The 14,225-nt window shown below is 38.3% G+C and overlaps 1 protein-coding gene across 2 annotated transcripts in view; it reads right to left on the reverse strand.

Annotated features, from left to right (window-relative positions):
* TTK (TTK protein kinase) overlaps positions 1–13,259 on the reverse strand; it is a 29,089-nt gene extending 15,830 nt beyond the window's left edge. Inside the window, exons 1-6 of one of the 2 annotated variants that reach the window (XM_030236476.2) lie at positions 13,157–13,259; positions 11,598–11,767; positions 9,267–9,411; positions 8,776–9,001; positions 4,498–4,604; positions 800–943 (exon numbers count right to left, since the gene is read on the reverse strand). In XM_030236476.2, the coding sequence (XP_030092336.2) occupies positions 800–943; positions 4,498–4,604; positions 8,776–9,001; positions 9,267–9,411 (622 nt within the window). In that variant the 5' untranslated portion in view covers positions 11,598–11,767; positions 13,157–13,259. Of the gene's footprint in view, positions 1–799; positions 944–4,497; positions 4,605–8,775; positions 9,002–9,266; positions 9,412–11,597; positions 11,768–13,069 lie in introns of both variants that reach the window. The other variant, XM_009094159.4, reaches the window with a different exon arrangement.
* Positions 13,260–14,225: the final 966 nt, after the last annotated feature.

A 14,225-nucleotide genomic window follows, 5' to 3' on the forward strand; every position in this document is an offset into this window, starting at 1 on the left:
GATTCAATAGGTGCCAAGCAAATCTCAAACACCACTCCAGAAAATATATCCCTAGGAAATTAAATCAGACCTATTTTACATTAATCCTGTCCTTACACAATGCAAAAATATGGAAGTGTCAGCCACCACTCTTGAAAGAGTTAGCTACACACACTTCAAAAGTCAAACCATATTTTTTGCTCAATTCCACTCAAAACAAATTTATCTCTTGAAAACTTCAATAACTGTTCCCTTTTTGAAGTTATATATCCATCAATAAGGATCACTTCAGATTTATGACACAGCCAAGCACTTCAGTTTTGTACTGACAAACATATGGGTTTTCTCCAAAATAAAGTTGAAATGGATTATTTTTCCTAGATTTGACTTCACTGAAATGACTGTCAAATCTTTCCCAGCCTGTCACAAGATACACCTCTAAGCAACCTATACATGTGTAGCTTAGTCTGTATATTTCAGTCCTATTTCTTCTCTACCAACAGCTCTTACTCTTAGCTCTTCCTTCACACTTAGAGCTGCAAGTCTCTATTACAAACTGCAAATCCCCGACGACAGGCCAGAGGAACACCCTCTGCAGAATTACAGAATTGACCATAGCACAGCTCCTCCAAACTGTGGTTGCTGCACTGAAGATGGAAACAAACATTGAAGGAATGAGATTTATAATACAGACAAGTATATCTGTTTATTGGGCAAAAGAGATTCTAAGTTTATATCTGGAAGGGACAAACACTAGTGATTTTTTCCAGTCTAGAATCACAACATGCATAAGCAACCAATAAGAAGAAACTGCAATTACCTGCAAAGTTCTCCTTCTCTTCATCTGAAAGTAACTGCTTTTTTTTCAAATGCAAGTTTTGCAGAGCAGTTTCCAACAATTCCAGAGGAACAGCAGAGCACTCCACAGCTTTCTGAAGGATCTGCTTACACTTCTTCTCATTTTCTAAGTGTAAGAAGCACAGAGTTAGAAATCACAGAAGTAAAAAAAGCAATTACACAGGGGCAAGATTTTTTAATGAGATGGTTACATTGATGTTGCCTTATATTCACTTTGCATAGTTCTATGAAGCCATTGTTCATTAGGGACACCTCACCTTACATTGCCATTCTAAGGAAACTGCCTGGAAATAGTTACAAGCAAATCACACAAGTCAATTTTTCACATTAAATTAAACACCAAGTCACAAAATATGCATTTTCAGTGTTCTAGGAACTGTAAGAAAATTGTACTCATTCTTAAATTTTTTTTTCTGTAGTATCAGCAAGGAATTACGACTTTTATGGACTTCCATTTAGATCTGGTCAGGTAAAAATTCTATTATGTATATATTATAAAACATCTTTAATGCTATTACTTAATAGAAACCACATTTAAAACCAGCTGTTGTTAAATAAAACAACTCTGGACAGCACTACAGTTAAGAAAAGAGGAGAGAAAAGCAAGAACATTTTTTCATTACAGATTTAGACTTAATGGCATAAACAGAGAACTTTGAAGAGAGCTGGAGTGGGAAAGGGAATGTGTTATCAAAACATTGAAGCAGTCAATTTACATATGTAAACATGTACACAGGCATCTATTAGAAAAAGTCAAATAAGGAAAAAAGTGTACTGTAACCACAATGCTTTACTTGGTTTGAAGAATATCTGGGCAAAATGATGCAATGTTTTGCTACAGCTGTCAATGCCCCTGAAACCCCAAATGCCTTTCTTCGTCCATTCCAAAGCAGGAAAAAAAAAATTTGTTCTTACATTCATGCCACACATATAAGAAATACTCAAATATATGCATAATAGCATATCAAAGAGTGCCATGCCCCCTGCACTCAAAACTCCACTCATAAATGAAGTTAGACATCACTGTAGTTCAGGCTGGTGGAAGTGCAGTGTAGGTACCAGGAACTTCTGATTTAAGTAATCTATTTTAAGAATATTAAATGGATGATGCCAAACACTGAAGCAAGGAAGCACCAAAATTAGATGAGTTATAATTTCATTTAAATCAATTTTGTGCTAATTTATTAGAATTTGGTTTTTAACCATATAGTCAAATACTATTTTCTCTCCTAAATCATTAGCAAAGTAGATAGGCTCTAAGAATCCTAAACCAGCATTCTGATTCTACCTTTTGCTATATTTAGTAACCACACATTGCTTCAACAAGACCTGCTACTCAAAAGTAATTCCTCCTAATGTGCCTCATTGAGTAAGAAAGAACATGACATCAAAACATGTATGTGAAAAACTGCTTCATCCCCCTTAACAGATGAGGAACTAAGGCACAAAAGTATTTCTGAATTCCAACCAGTCCACTTCATCACATGCCGAAAGCCTGAATCAAGCATCCTGGCATAAGATTTGAAAGAGTCAAGAGTAAAGTTTTATCAATGGTCATGAGTTCTGAGCAATTCACAGCAAACCATCCTCAAGCACACCACCTAAGATACCCAAGTAATGACAAGACAACTCCTCATCTGGTGGATTTAAATGAAATTTTAGTCAGTATTTAAGTAAAAAAAGAGCCACAAAAACCAGAATGGCACCTTTATTGTGTCACTCCATTTCCAGGTCACTAATATTCAATTATTAAGAAATCAACATCAATTTACCAAGTCTAATTTCACAACTTGAGCTTTAATCTTGAGCAAAACTGTGAGCTAAGGAAGAGAACGTGCAATTAAGTTTTTCTTCTTAATGCACAAGAAAACACTGACAGTTGTGCCAAGCACTGCTGAAATCACTGAGATGAAGAAGCAACAAAGCACTACCCTCCTTTCCCTCTGGCCTAAGTGGACACAGTGAAAAAGGAACAGCACTCTTAAGTAACAATTTACAACTCACATGTTCCACTAATCCTCTTTGAAGCACCCAGCAGGGACACTGTAGCTCCATACACATTACTAAGGGACACCTAGATCAGCTCAAGGGTAACAGATACAAATCAGAGAGCACACTGCAGATAAAACAAAGCCGATCATAACTGGCTTATTTCCTTTGGGATTAGGACTTCATTCTAGGTTGATTACTTACTGTCAAAGTAAGGTATACTACTGCATGAACACATCCCATAACTACAGGATGAATTTAGTCACTGGTAACCTGTAGCAACATTTCTACACTTTATTAAATTACACAAGAGTTTTATTGCACTTATTTAACAATATCTTTGTTATTGCAGTATTAGTGTTTAATTATCTGGTTTAGTTTATTAGTGTTTAATTATGTTTAAATAAACATCCAGTGCACACAAAATAAATTATCTTTTTACTACTGTTTAGAAGTTCAGTATCACAAGTTTATATTAGAACAAGACTGGTCAGATAACTGACTTAAGCATAACACAGAAACTGAGTAATTTCAAGACACAAACATGCAGTTTTTTGTCTTTTTCCCCCCATCCTGTACAGGAGTCATTCACAAAACATAACATGTACTTCTGGGAGGGGGGAGTTGGTTCATAGCCTTTCCTGCTCTAATGCCAATCAACTTATCAGTAAAGAAAAACTGGAAAATCTGAGACAACAAATGAGTATCTATTTACAGATTTTAACAAAACAGCTCTGCCTCATGGGCCATACTTTGAGCATCTAAACAATACCCTAAAATACCATTAAAAAGTAGTACTGGAGCAAAAATGCATAGACAAAGCCACTATTAGTGAAAAATAAACAGAAGTAAAGAAAGACAAATAACCAGTAAAATGTATTCAGAATCAAGAGTGTAGAATGGAAAGATTCATTTATTTAGTGTAACTAAGTTCAGGGAGAATTTCTCATACCACGCGGTATGAGAAATATATACAACATACAACAATATACAACAACTTGCACGATACTGAAAAGAACATGAAGGAAAACAAACAACAAAAAAATTAATATATTCATTAAGTCTTTTCCATTTAAATAAGAAAACAGCTTTCATGGAACATGCCTGTCTTTCTGTACAGAGCAAACTGTCAAAGGAAGAAATACCCAGGGTGACATATGTCACTGTTCAAATCAACCACTGTAACAAAAGAGACTCCCAAAAATACAAGCCTGTGGGCAGCCAACAGGGCCTTGCCAGCAAGTACCAGGGCAACCAAATTGCACATTGACAGTGTATTGTACACTGTGTACTAATAAAAAAACAATCTACAGATGCTTTTTGGAAGACAGAACTTCTTCCACAAGCAAGCAAAGTATTTGAGCCTCACTTTTCAATGAAGAAGAGCCTTACTCAAAAGTCTTCCACTGCAAGATCTAAATTAGTAAAGTAGAAACTACTAACAATTTTCACCTGGTTTGAAAGTTATTTCTAGAACAGAAAAAAAATGTGTGCATATTTTCACTTTAAAAGTGAACACATGCTCTCAGTAAATTTCAATTTTAAAATTCCCAACTTTTTTCTCATTCCATCTATCAGTTTCCTTACAAATTACTTAAGGGAATAGAAGTTTAAAACAAAACCGAGAACACGGAACAGCAACACCAAACAAGTTTGTTTGTTTTTACACACCTTGTGATAGCTCAAACTGTGCAAAAGCCACATGCACAAAAGCAAATTTCTTGCAGTTCAGTCTGGCCAGATGAAATTGGTCCCGTGCCTCCTCTGGATCTTGAAGGCTGTAAAGACAGCACACTCATAGTTATACAAGGTGAAGAGCCTGGGAAGGATGAAGTTCCATGTACTGGATGAAGCCTTTAAATACCTTCAAAAAAGCAACCCAGCTGTAGGCTAAAGATTTTACTCTTTCTTAGAACAATCAGTGAACTACAAATAAGCAAAGAATTTTAAACTCTAATTATTGAAAGATTTCAAACTGAACCTTCCCAAAACTCAAAGGACTCAATCCCTAAGCTCTTTCACACTTGACGGTTCATTTACTTTTGCCCAATTTTAATCCTAGTGTTACATTCAGCCACAGATTGCTGAGAAGGTTCATGCTTACATACAGCACACCAATTTTAAAATATTTGACAGCAACTACAGCCTACGCAAATACCAGTCAAAACACAAAAGGCCTAAATCTACATCACTATGAAATACATTAATGGTATGTTCCAACTGACATTAAAAAAAAAGAGCTTAACACTTTTACCAGCAACATCTATAATAGAAATAAAAGAACTATTTCCTAAGTTCCCCCTTGACTCAACAGGTACACAAAGGTACCACTTAGAAGTGGGAAGAGCAAAAACGTTATGACCATGGTTCAAAATAGAAGTATAGAAAGATACAACATGGAAAGGTAAGGAACATTTTCAGTAGAATTCTACAGAATTTTGAGTGCAAGAAGTTTTTCATGTTACTTAGGCATGTAACTAGAGTCACACAGGTTTACTGAACTCAGCTCTGATCATCCAAAATAGGACAGGCACAGAATAACTCATCTGCAGGCAAAGTCTGACCCAGAGAAATTAAGCTGTAATGTATTAGTTACTTTCAAAGAGCTTGTTAAAATTTAAGTTCCTGTAGAAAGCAGCAACAGCTTGGATAGAAATACACAGAACAAGACCTAACACTAGCAATAGGCACCAACTGTCACACGCTTGGTGGCACTGTGTTACAGCCAGAAACATTCCATGACAGCAGGTCTGGCATTGCAAATGCACAGTACAGAAAATCTTAGAAGCATTTGCTGTCTTCAACTATTTCAGAACACACTCAAGGGTTCTTCAGACAAACTTGGTATAATAATAGGTCAAAAGGTATTGGCACAGCCAGACTGCAGCTAAAGCAGATACCAGGACAAAAAAGGTCCAGTGCCAAGAATGGAATAATCCAGTTTCTCACCTAAAGGTTGGGCAGAGATGTGACTGCAAGCAGGCTTAGGGAGAAAGACTTGGGAGTGATGGCTGATGAACAACAAAAGTCAACATGAGCCAGCTGTGTGCGGCTGGAGGCCAGAAAGCCAAACAGAATCCTAGGCTGCACCAAAAGGAGCATGGCCAGCAGGTCACAGGAGGTGATTCTGCCCCTCCTTGGGAAATTCCACTTGAGACACTGCATTCAGCTCCCAACATAAAAAGGACAGGGACCTGTTGGCACAAGTCCAGACAAGGGTCACAAAAATGATTAGGCAGCTGGAGCACCCCTCCTATGAAGATGGGCTAGAAAAGTTGGGGCTGTTCACCTGTAGAGGAGAAGGTTGCATGGAGACCTCATAAGAAACTTCCAGTATCTGAAGGGGGCCTGCAGGGAAGGCAGAAAGGGACTTATTGTCAAGAACTCTAGTGGTAGAACTAGGGCAAATAGGTACTAAATGAAAGAAGAAATTTGGCTAGGTGTTGGTAGCCTAAATTTAGGTAGTCACAATAAAGAAGTAGCCCTCTTTATTGTGAGTGGTGAGACCCTGGAACAGGCTACCTAGGGAGGCTGTGGAAGCATTCAAGGCCAGGCTGGAAAAAGCCTTGAGCAATCTGGTCTAGTCAAAAGTGTCCATGCCTACAGCAGGAGGTGTTGGGACTAGATGATCCCTAAGATTCATTCCAACCACTTGGCATTCTACAATCAGAACAAAATAGTGTTGATAGCAGTAGGTACTAAAAATCTCAAGCCACTGCCACTGCTTCTGAAGTTTGCGATGCTGATTTGCTCTTCCACCTTGTTTAGGTGCTGTTTAGGTGCAACATTTGGGAGAACAGCAAACAATTCTACTGAAAAGCATATCTCTTCTCCCACCCAAGGTAGTATCACCAGAGCACCTAAGAGTGTCACTTAATTTGTACTATCAATATCGCTTTACTTGCAATAGCTAAAAAATAAACCAGAAGCACTCAGTCATGAGATGAGATGATTTTCTTTAACAGAAGCAAAAACCAAGATAAGATAAAATATATAGTACTGGACAAACTGACAGCCAGTAACAGAGAAGGTAGAGCACAGAACACATGGGAAATTGAGAACAAAAAAATTATGAGCAATGAGAATAAGTTATGAGCAGTAAGTAAACATGCTAAACACAAAAGAACCAAATAAGTAGCCAGTGATTAACTTAACTTCCAAAAATTACAATCAACATTGTTGGATTTTCGGTCCAACAAGACAAAAATAATTTCATTGCTGGTGAGATTACAGATGTAGTTAATAAATGTAGTTTCACCTAAATAATTGACATTATATGCTACTCTGGACAAGAAAGTATTAGATTATAGAAATTATTAAGAACAAGCTAGTGTCCGAAAGTAATTTCCAAATGAGGAATCATCATTTAGGGAGATCCTGTAGTGAAGTTCTAGTGGGATTGATGCTATAACAGATTTTGATGGGTACATTTTTTAAAAGGGGTTTGGAGTAGGTCATTTATCTTTTAAAAGAAATTTTTATCAGGCATGTCAGGAAACATATGACTGATGATATTTGCAAATGAAAAAATATACAGCAGAAAACAAGAAGAGCAGACCTGAGCTACCTAGTGAGATAGGTAAATTCTGTAATGTTGGCTACTAAAGTAGAAGTTATTTTAGTACAGCTGTAAAGTGTATTTTAATAGTGAAACAAAACAGACTACTTTCCCAGAAAGGTCTCTAGAGGCTGTAGCAGTGAAACAACTGAATATATTTCAGACTAGAACTGTTCATACTATTCACGCATTAACAAGCTACTGACAGCACCTTTGGTTTTGCTTTCTGCAACACATCACAAAGAATACCGAACATAGCTCTTGCACACATCTTAAAAGTATTCTTTCAAACCATGCTCTAAAGGTCAAGTGAAAATAGATCCAATTGATTAGGGAGGTAGGAAATAATCTTTCTGAACTTAAACTCTCCTACAATGAGATAAGACTTGATCACTACTCTGGAAAATAATTTCCACAAACTAGGATCCAAAAGCCTATATTACACAGTTTCTGCTCTGAGGAAAAGCAACTGATCTTTGAATAAGAATTCCATCTTGCAATATATCTTTAAACCTTTCTGGAAGAGATTCTTTACTCCACTTACACAAAAACACCTTCCCTCTTCAAGATACTAAAGATTCACAAGGTCATTATTCACTCCTGTTTCTCAACAGGAGATTCAACAGATTACCTCCACTGTGTGCTTTTAGTAACGGCGATGCAGCAAGGTCCATGCAAAGGACAGTGCAGAGAAGTAAGCATTTATCATACTGCAAGATGAAACCACATGCCAAAAAGTCAAATAGGGGAAGAACATACAAAAAAAAAAGATTAGCTATGTTCACTGGAAGATCACCTGCTCAGTTCTAATTGTTAGACTGCTGCATTGTTCAATTACAGCTCTTCAAAATATTTGCTGTAATATTTCAAGTGACAGAAGAACCCCTTACAAAAAATGTTCTAATTATAACCCTGTCCCAAATTATGTCTGAACACATCTGCACAACTACACTGCTTGAATTCCAACTGAATAAAGCAATACATGATCACAACCAAAACTAATTTTCAAAGTATGGAACTAGAGAATGATGTTCTGAGACGTTCTTCCTATCCTAAAGCAGCTTATTTAACCAAACTGTGATGATCTTGTCCAGTAAGAGAGAAAGCATACTAAAAGCTCAAAAAAGGATTTCATGCTATTCTCTCTTGTACCTTACATAGAGAACCAAGAAAAAAAGTAGTGGGTTAACATCTCTAAATCAAATAGCTCTAAACAATCATGTTTATTAGCATATACAAAAAATGCAAGTACTGTGGAGACAACAAATAAGCTGACTAACCAAAGCTACACACTCGAAAAAATTTGCTGCAGAAAACACTAATGAAACAAGGTATTCTTATCTTAATTTAAAAATAAATTATGAGTTCTCATAGTGAAAATTTATACTTACGCTTTCAACTCAGCAAATCTCACAAGGATGCGAGCATAGCTCTCATCTTGACTATACTTTTCCGCAGGCAATGCAGTCACTGCTTGACTGTAACGGCCAATGAGTCTATTGAGTAAGCTAACATCCATCTGAGGAATGCCTTTTTTCTCTAGCTTAAGTAAAAAGCATAGCCAATCTTCTGGATTGTTTGTTGTCATCATTATTTGATTGACAGTTCCAGAGTTATCTGACAGAAAAACAAGAAAGGAGATTGATTAAAACAGCCGTAAACATGTACAAAAGGAAACACTTTTTATAAACTTTTGTGCAAGACAGTTACTGACTATTTTTTAAACTAGATTAAAGCAACAGAGCTAAGAAATAAGAAGAGATGAAATTAACTTTGTGGTCATTAATAATAACAACTTGAAATAATTTCAGTTAATGGTTCTTTCACTTGTCTATGTTAAGATCTTTTGCATAAGTGACAGTAGAATAATAAAACCAAATACCTGTTGTATCAGCTGAGATTTTAGTATAGTTAAATTCATCTGTGATATTCTCTTCATTTCTGTATTTGTTTTTCAAGTTTCTAACTCTATTCATGATTGATGTAATCTGTGGCAATCCTCTTTCACTTAGGTCTGTCTCCTCCATCTGCAGGCACAAGATTAAAAAAAAATGGAGTTACTGAGGAACCCTGTTGTAGCTCACTTTGATTGGAATTACCACGGGAAAGCCTCTCATGTATCATTTGGAGCTTGAGACTCAACCACATTATGTAACAAATACTCTATTTAAGCCTTTGTCAACATAGTTACACAAGTAAACTACTTCACAGAAGACAACTTGGACAAAGAAAAACATCTGGTACTTAATTGATCCATCCACATTCTAATCCATGCTTCAGAGTAGCCCTTTCCAAGAAGGTATAGTCAGCATTTGAATCAAATGGGCAGTATGATGTGTTGCCTGAAATAGCTTCCAGTCCATCACATCAAATCACATTCTGTACTCATAATTAGGCTGGCTTTAGTTGAGCACACAGTGTTAATCCACGCTCTTTCCCACAGGTTACCACAATTAGTTCTCACAGTAGGTTAAGCAGAAAAGAACTCACGTTCTCTCTGTTCAAAGGACAAAGACAAGTGACACCTATTCTTAAGTTTCTGAAAGGAGGTTTAAAGATTCAAAGACTTTTCTTAAGAAACTTCTGTCAAATCATCAACATTCTGACAGTTTATAACCAGCTGAGATAATACATGTATATAGCTGAGAGGTAAGAATTTAGGCAATAAACTAAAAAAACCCTAATGATTTCTTCCTTTTCTGCCTACATTAAACAGCTTTTCCCACATCAATGTTCCATTCATCTAATGAACATAAGAATTCTAGTAAAAACTGTGCTGAATTTAGTACATGTTCAGGGGGTTTAACATTCTAATTACTGTGAAGTTGGGCCCAGAAACAAAGCAAGCAATGCACTTCAGACATATTACATAGGTTCAAAGAAACACTAAGCTTAGTTCTACAGTGAAATGTTGGTTTTTATCCTCTTGTACTTGTGTATAACAAATCAACAAGAAGTTGCTAGAGGGTTAGAAAGTTTAAATCTACTTTTAGGTGAATTACTGCTAGAGACGGAACTGAGTGGAATAAAGTTCATCTACCTTTAACCCCACCACCTAAAAAATACACCAGGCACTGCTCTCAGGAAGTCCCACAAATAATTTTTACAGCATTATTCACCAGAGGCTGGCATGTCTTTAAAAACACCAAGCTCCCAGCTTTCCCCAAGCAAAGACCATAAATCCGAAAGATTATCATGCTTACAAGAGCTTGCTTATAAGGCAAAAATAGGCATATTTCATGTTCATCCTGACCTAGATACGGCTCACCAAGAATACCAAGCCTGCTTTTGTCTATATAGAAGTGTTGTTTTGTAGGTTCAAGACACAGTTTTACTGTGTAAATTCCAAGACTTAGTTCAGCAAAAGCACCATCTACATTACCACTATGAAGAGGCCTTAGCATCTTAAGGGTTTAGAGAGACACTCAAATAGCCTCAAGAAAGACCTATGATGACAAAACCCCAAAATCCTATGAAAGCTAAAGACTGTAGGCTAAATCAGCAGTATCAGAAATACTATTTTTGTTTCACTGAACAGAAACAAATAAAGGAAACCCCCCCCCTTATTTATATTTAAAAATGGACACTGAAGGGATTTTAATTTCTATGCTTGTTTGGAACTTGCTTTAATATCTATTTGTCCCCCAGAGCCAATTTATGCTGTTCTGAGAGTGGGTCTGTAAACTGTCCCATCTCTTGGGGCTCATGCTGTTAAAAATTACATAGATGATTACTACAGCTAATACTGTTCATGTGCCGTTCTAGAGATGAGACTTATTTACTTCACAAGGAAAATTTTAATACACATTCCAGTTTTGCCTTTTAAAAATACCATAGAAGGGGCTACAGGAAATCAGACACTCCAAATCACCTCTTTATGGGTAAGAATATCCATAGAGGTCTGATTTTCAACTGTACCCACACCCTCAAAGTATGGAGGAAGTCAACTTCTGCAGAACCTGAAGCACCAAAACAACCAAAAGAAATTTACCACATGTTAAGAAATACCACAATATCTCACTACAACCATAACTGCTAAAAATTCCCAGGCGGATTTTGGATTTCTTAAACATAGTCTTTATATTTTCCTCACTAATGTCAAAGGTTTGCCATTCTTCCTGCAGTGATAGCGTCCCAAATGCAGTAGACAAAAAGTAAAATAAATTTCTGTATAAGTTTGATCTTAAGTTGCAACAAGACACTTCAAACTTACGTTTCTGGTGTGCTGTTTAACTGGTCTAGGTTCAACGGGTTACAGAGAAAAACTCTCCTGAAGAATGGATATGCCTTGTCAAAAAGGTAAGACGGATGAGGGCCAGACTACCTCAGATGATCCCAAGAACCCAAAGGCAAGAAATGAAGTTCTTCATCCTGAAGAAGTTCCTGTGCATCAAAAATTGATGGGTGAAACACTGAAAGCTTATTGTGCAAGCTTGCCTAATCTTCATATCTCAGAAACACAGCCTTCATCAAAATCCATTTCTTAGTTAGCAATAAAAACAAGATAAAAAAGCTTAAAGACAACATTTTGAATGAGGAAAAATCCTTTCATATGTGCCAGCTTGCTGTGATCTTCAGAGACTAAGAAGTACACTAAGGGCATATTCATCTACATATTGTCTTGATTTGCCAGCAATCTTTCTACTCATGCCAATGTTCAAACATAAGCAAGTATTCACAGGTTCTTCACCTCTTAATCTGCTGCATAATTACTCTTAAAGAAATCATTTGTCATGAATTTCACTGGTAAATACATATTTTTACATATATTATATTTATAAATACATAAATATATATATATAAAATCTGACAACAGTGAAGACCTAAACCAGCCACACGCTGTTACAAAGGCACTGAATGGGAACTGAAGCTGTAACTGCAGCATACCTGAGATGCAAAATGCCTACATGAGAGAATGTTAGGGAGAACCAGGGACAGGGAGAACACGCAGTGCAAAGATGAGCAAGAACTACCTCTAAATAAAGTGTAGTAGTTAAAGTTACTTCAACTCCTCATACAGACCCACTACACGAGGAGCCAAAGGACAGAGACTTGAGAGCAGTAAATGGATAAAGTAACGCTACAGGTTGGTGGTAAGACCCCACAGCTAACAAATTCAAAATTATTCATTGATAATAAAAAGAAGTAACAGCATCCAATCTTGAAATACTGTATTACACTACTTGTTCTGTTTATGTCTTCTATAGACAAGAGGTAAAACGACCCCTTTTCTGAAGCATCGACCCAGGATTTAAAAAAAAATACAATCGATAAAAGTGCATAATCTTCCTTCTGTTTTATTTACAAGTCCTAAATCAGGATCTTTCTAAAGGGAAAACAAACTTCCCAAACTAAGGAAAACCGTCGTCGATTTAAAAAAATTAGCAACACTAGGAAAGAAATACAATAATAAAATATTAAAATCTAACCTAAGACACAGGAAGGATAAGACGCCAAAATGCAAAACTGGGCTAAGTAAGAGAGAGACTGAGCAGCAGCGGAGCAGGTAAGGCCATGTGGCATAAACAAAGCCCGTGAGGCTGAAGAAGCAAACAGCTTTCCTCGCCCTCAGGGGCGGAAGCCCAGCGAAGCCGCAGCCCCGGGGCTGCCCAGGAGCCCGGCCCAGCACCCCCGCGGCCTCACCGCAGACCAGCACCTCGGCCGCCCCCCGGCCCCGTCACCCACCTTCCCTCACTCCGCTGCTCCCCGGCCCGGTCCCTTCCCCCTCGCTGTCCTTCCCGGCCGCCCTGACCTCCGCCCGGCCGCCCTCACCGAGGCCGCCGCGGGGCCGGGACGCGGCTCCGACCGAGCGCGTTCGCGCGCAGCCCCCGGTTTGAATGCGACCGACACCCCAAGAGCGCCCTTCCCATTGGCCGGGAGGCGGGAAGAAGCGAGCGCTGATTGGCTGCAGGAGGGAAACACGGGCGGCCGGCCCGCTCATTGGCCGGTGGCCGCGCCGTGCGCGGCGGTGCCAGGTCCCGGAGCCTTGTGGGGCCGAGCGGAGGGGCGGGTGCGCAGGCACGCTGAGGCGGCCGCGGCCCGCTCCTGTTTCGGTATGGGGAGCGCGGGGATGTGATAGCGGTGGCCGATTTAAATTATTTATCTGGAAATGATTTCTCCGTTTGGCTACGGCCGCTTACAGTTTGAAGCTCCATTTAGTTGTAACGGACTATCGGGGCTGTGTGTCCTTGCCATTACGTTTCCCTGTACCTTTTCCTGCGAGGGATCGTTCCTAAGCCGGTCACATAGCCCGCAGTGTGCCCAGGGCTGCCGATAGCAGCTTCTGCTCTGCGCTGTCCCGTTCCTGGACTATGGCAGTGCAAACGTGCTAAGCAGAACAGTTCGGCCTCTCGGTTTGCATTCTGGGTGTACACAATAATTTGTGTTCTTTGCAGCTGTGTGGTTCTTCTGATGCTTATAATGAATTCAGTATTATGCTTATTATAGTTTTCAAGATTGATGGTGCATTATAAAAATCATATGTGTATTATTAATTTGGTAAGTTGCTCATCATTCCCTTGCCATAGACATCATACACGATGTCTGATAATAAGATACCTACTCTGGTCTTTCATTGAAATTTATCTCATTCTTCTTTATTCATCTACATCTTAAATATCTCATCTCAGCTCATCTAGTGATACAGGCTCACTCTACACTCAACAAAAAGATTTCAACAAGGAAATTTTGTCCAAACACCTTTTTTAGAATGTAATGGATTATCCTGTGGAGGTCCCTGTGTTTCTCTACTAAATAAGAGCAATTCTTATTCTCAGCTAAGGCTAAGTGAGATGATCTGTTTCAGCATTGCCTTACTCTCCCTTCCATTTTTTTGGTGGGT

The sequence above is a fragment of the Serinus canaria genome, chromosome 3, assembly GCF_022539315.1.
Source record: "Serinus canaria isolate serCan28SL12 chromosome 3, serCan2020, whole genome shotgun sequence".
Lineage (NCBI taxonomy): Eukaryota > Metazoa > Chordata > Aves > Passeriformes > Fringillidae > Serinus > Serinus canaria.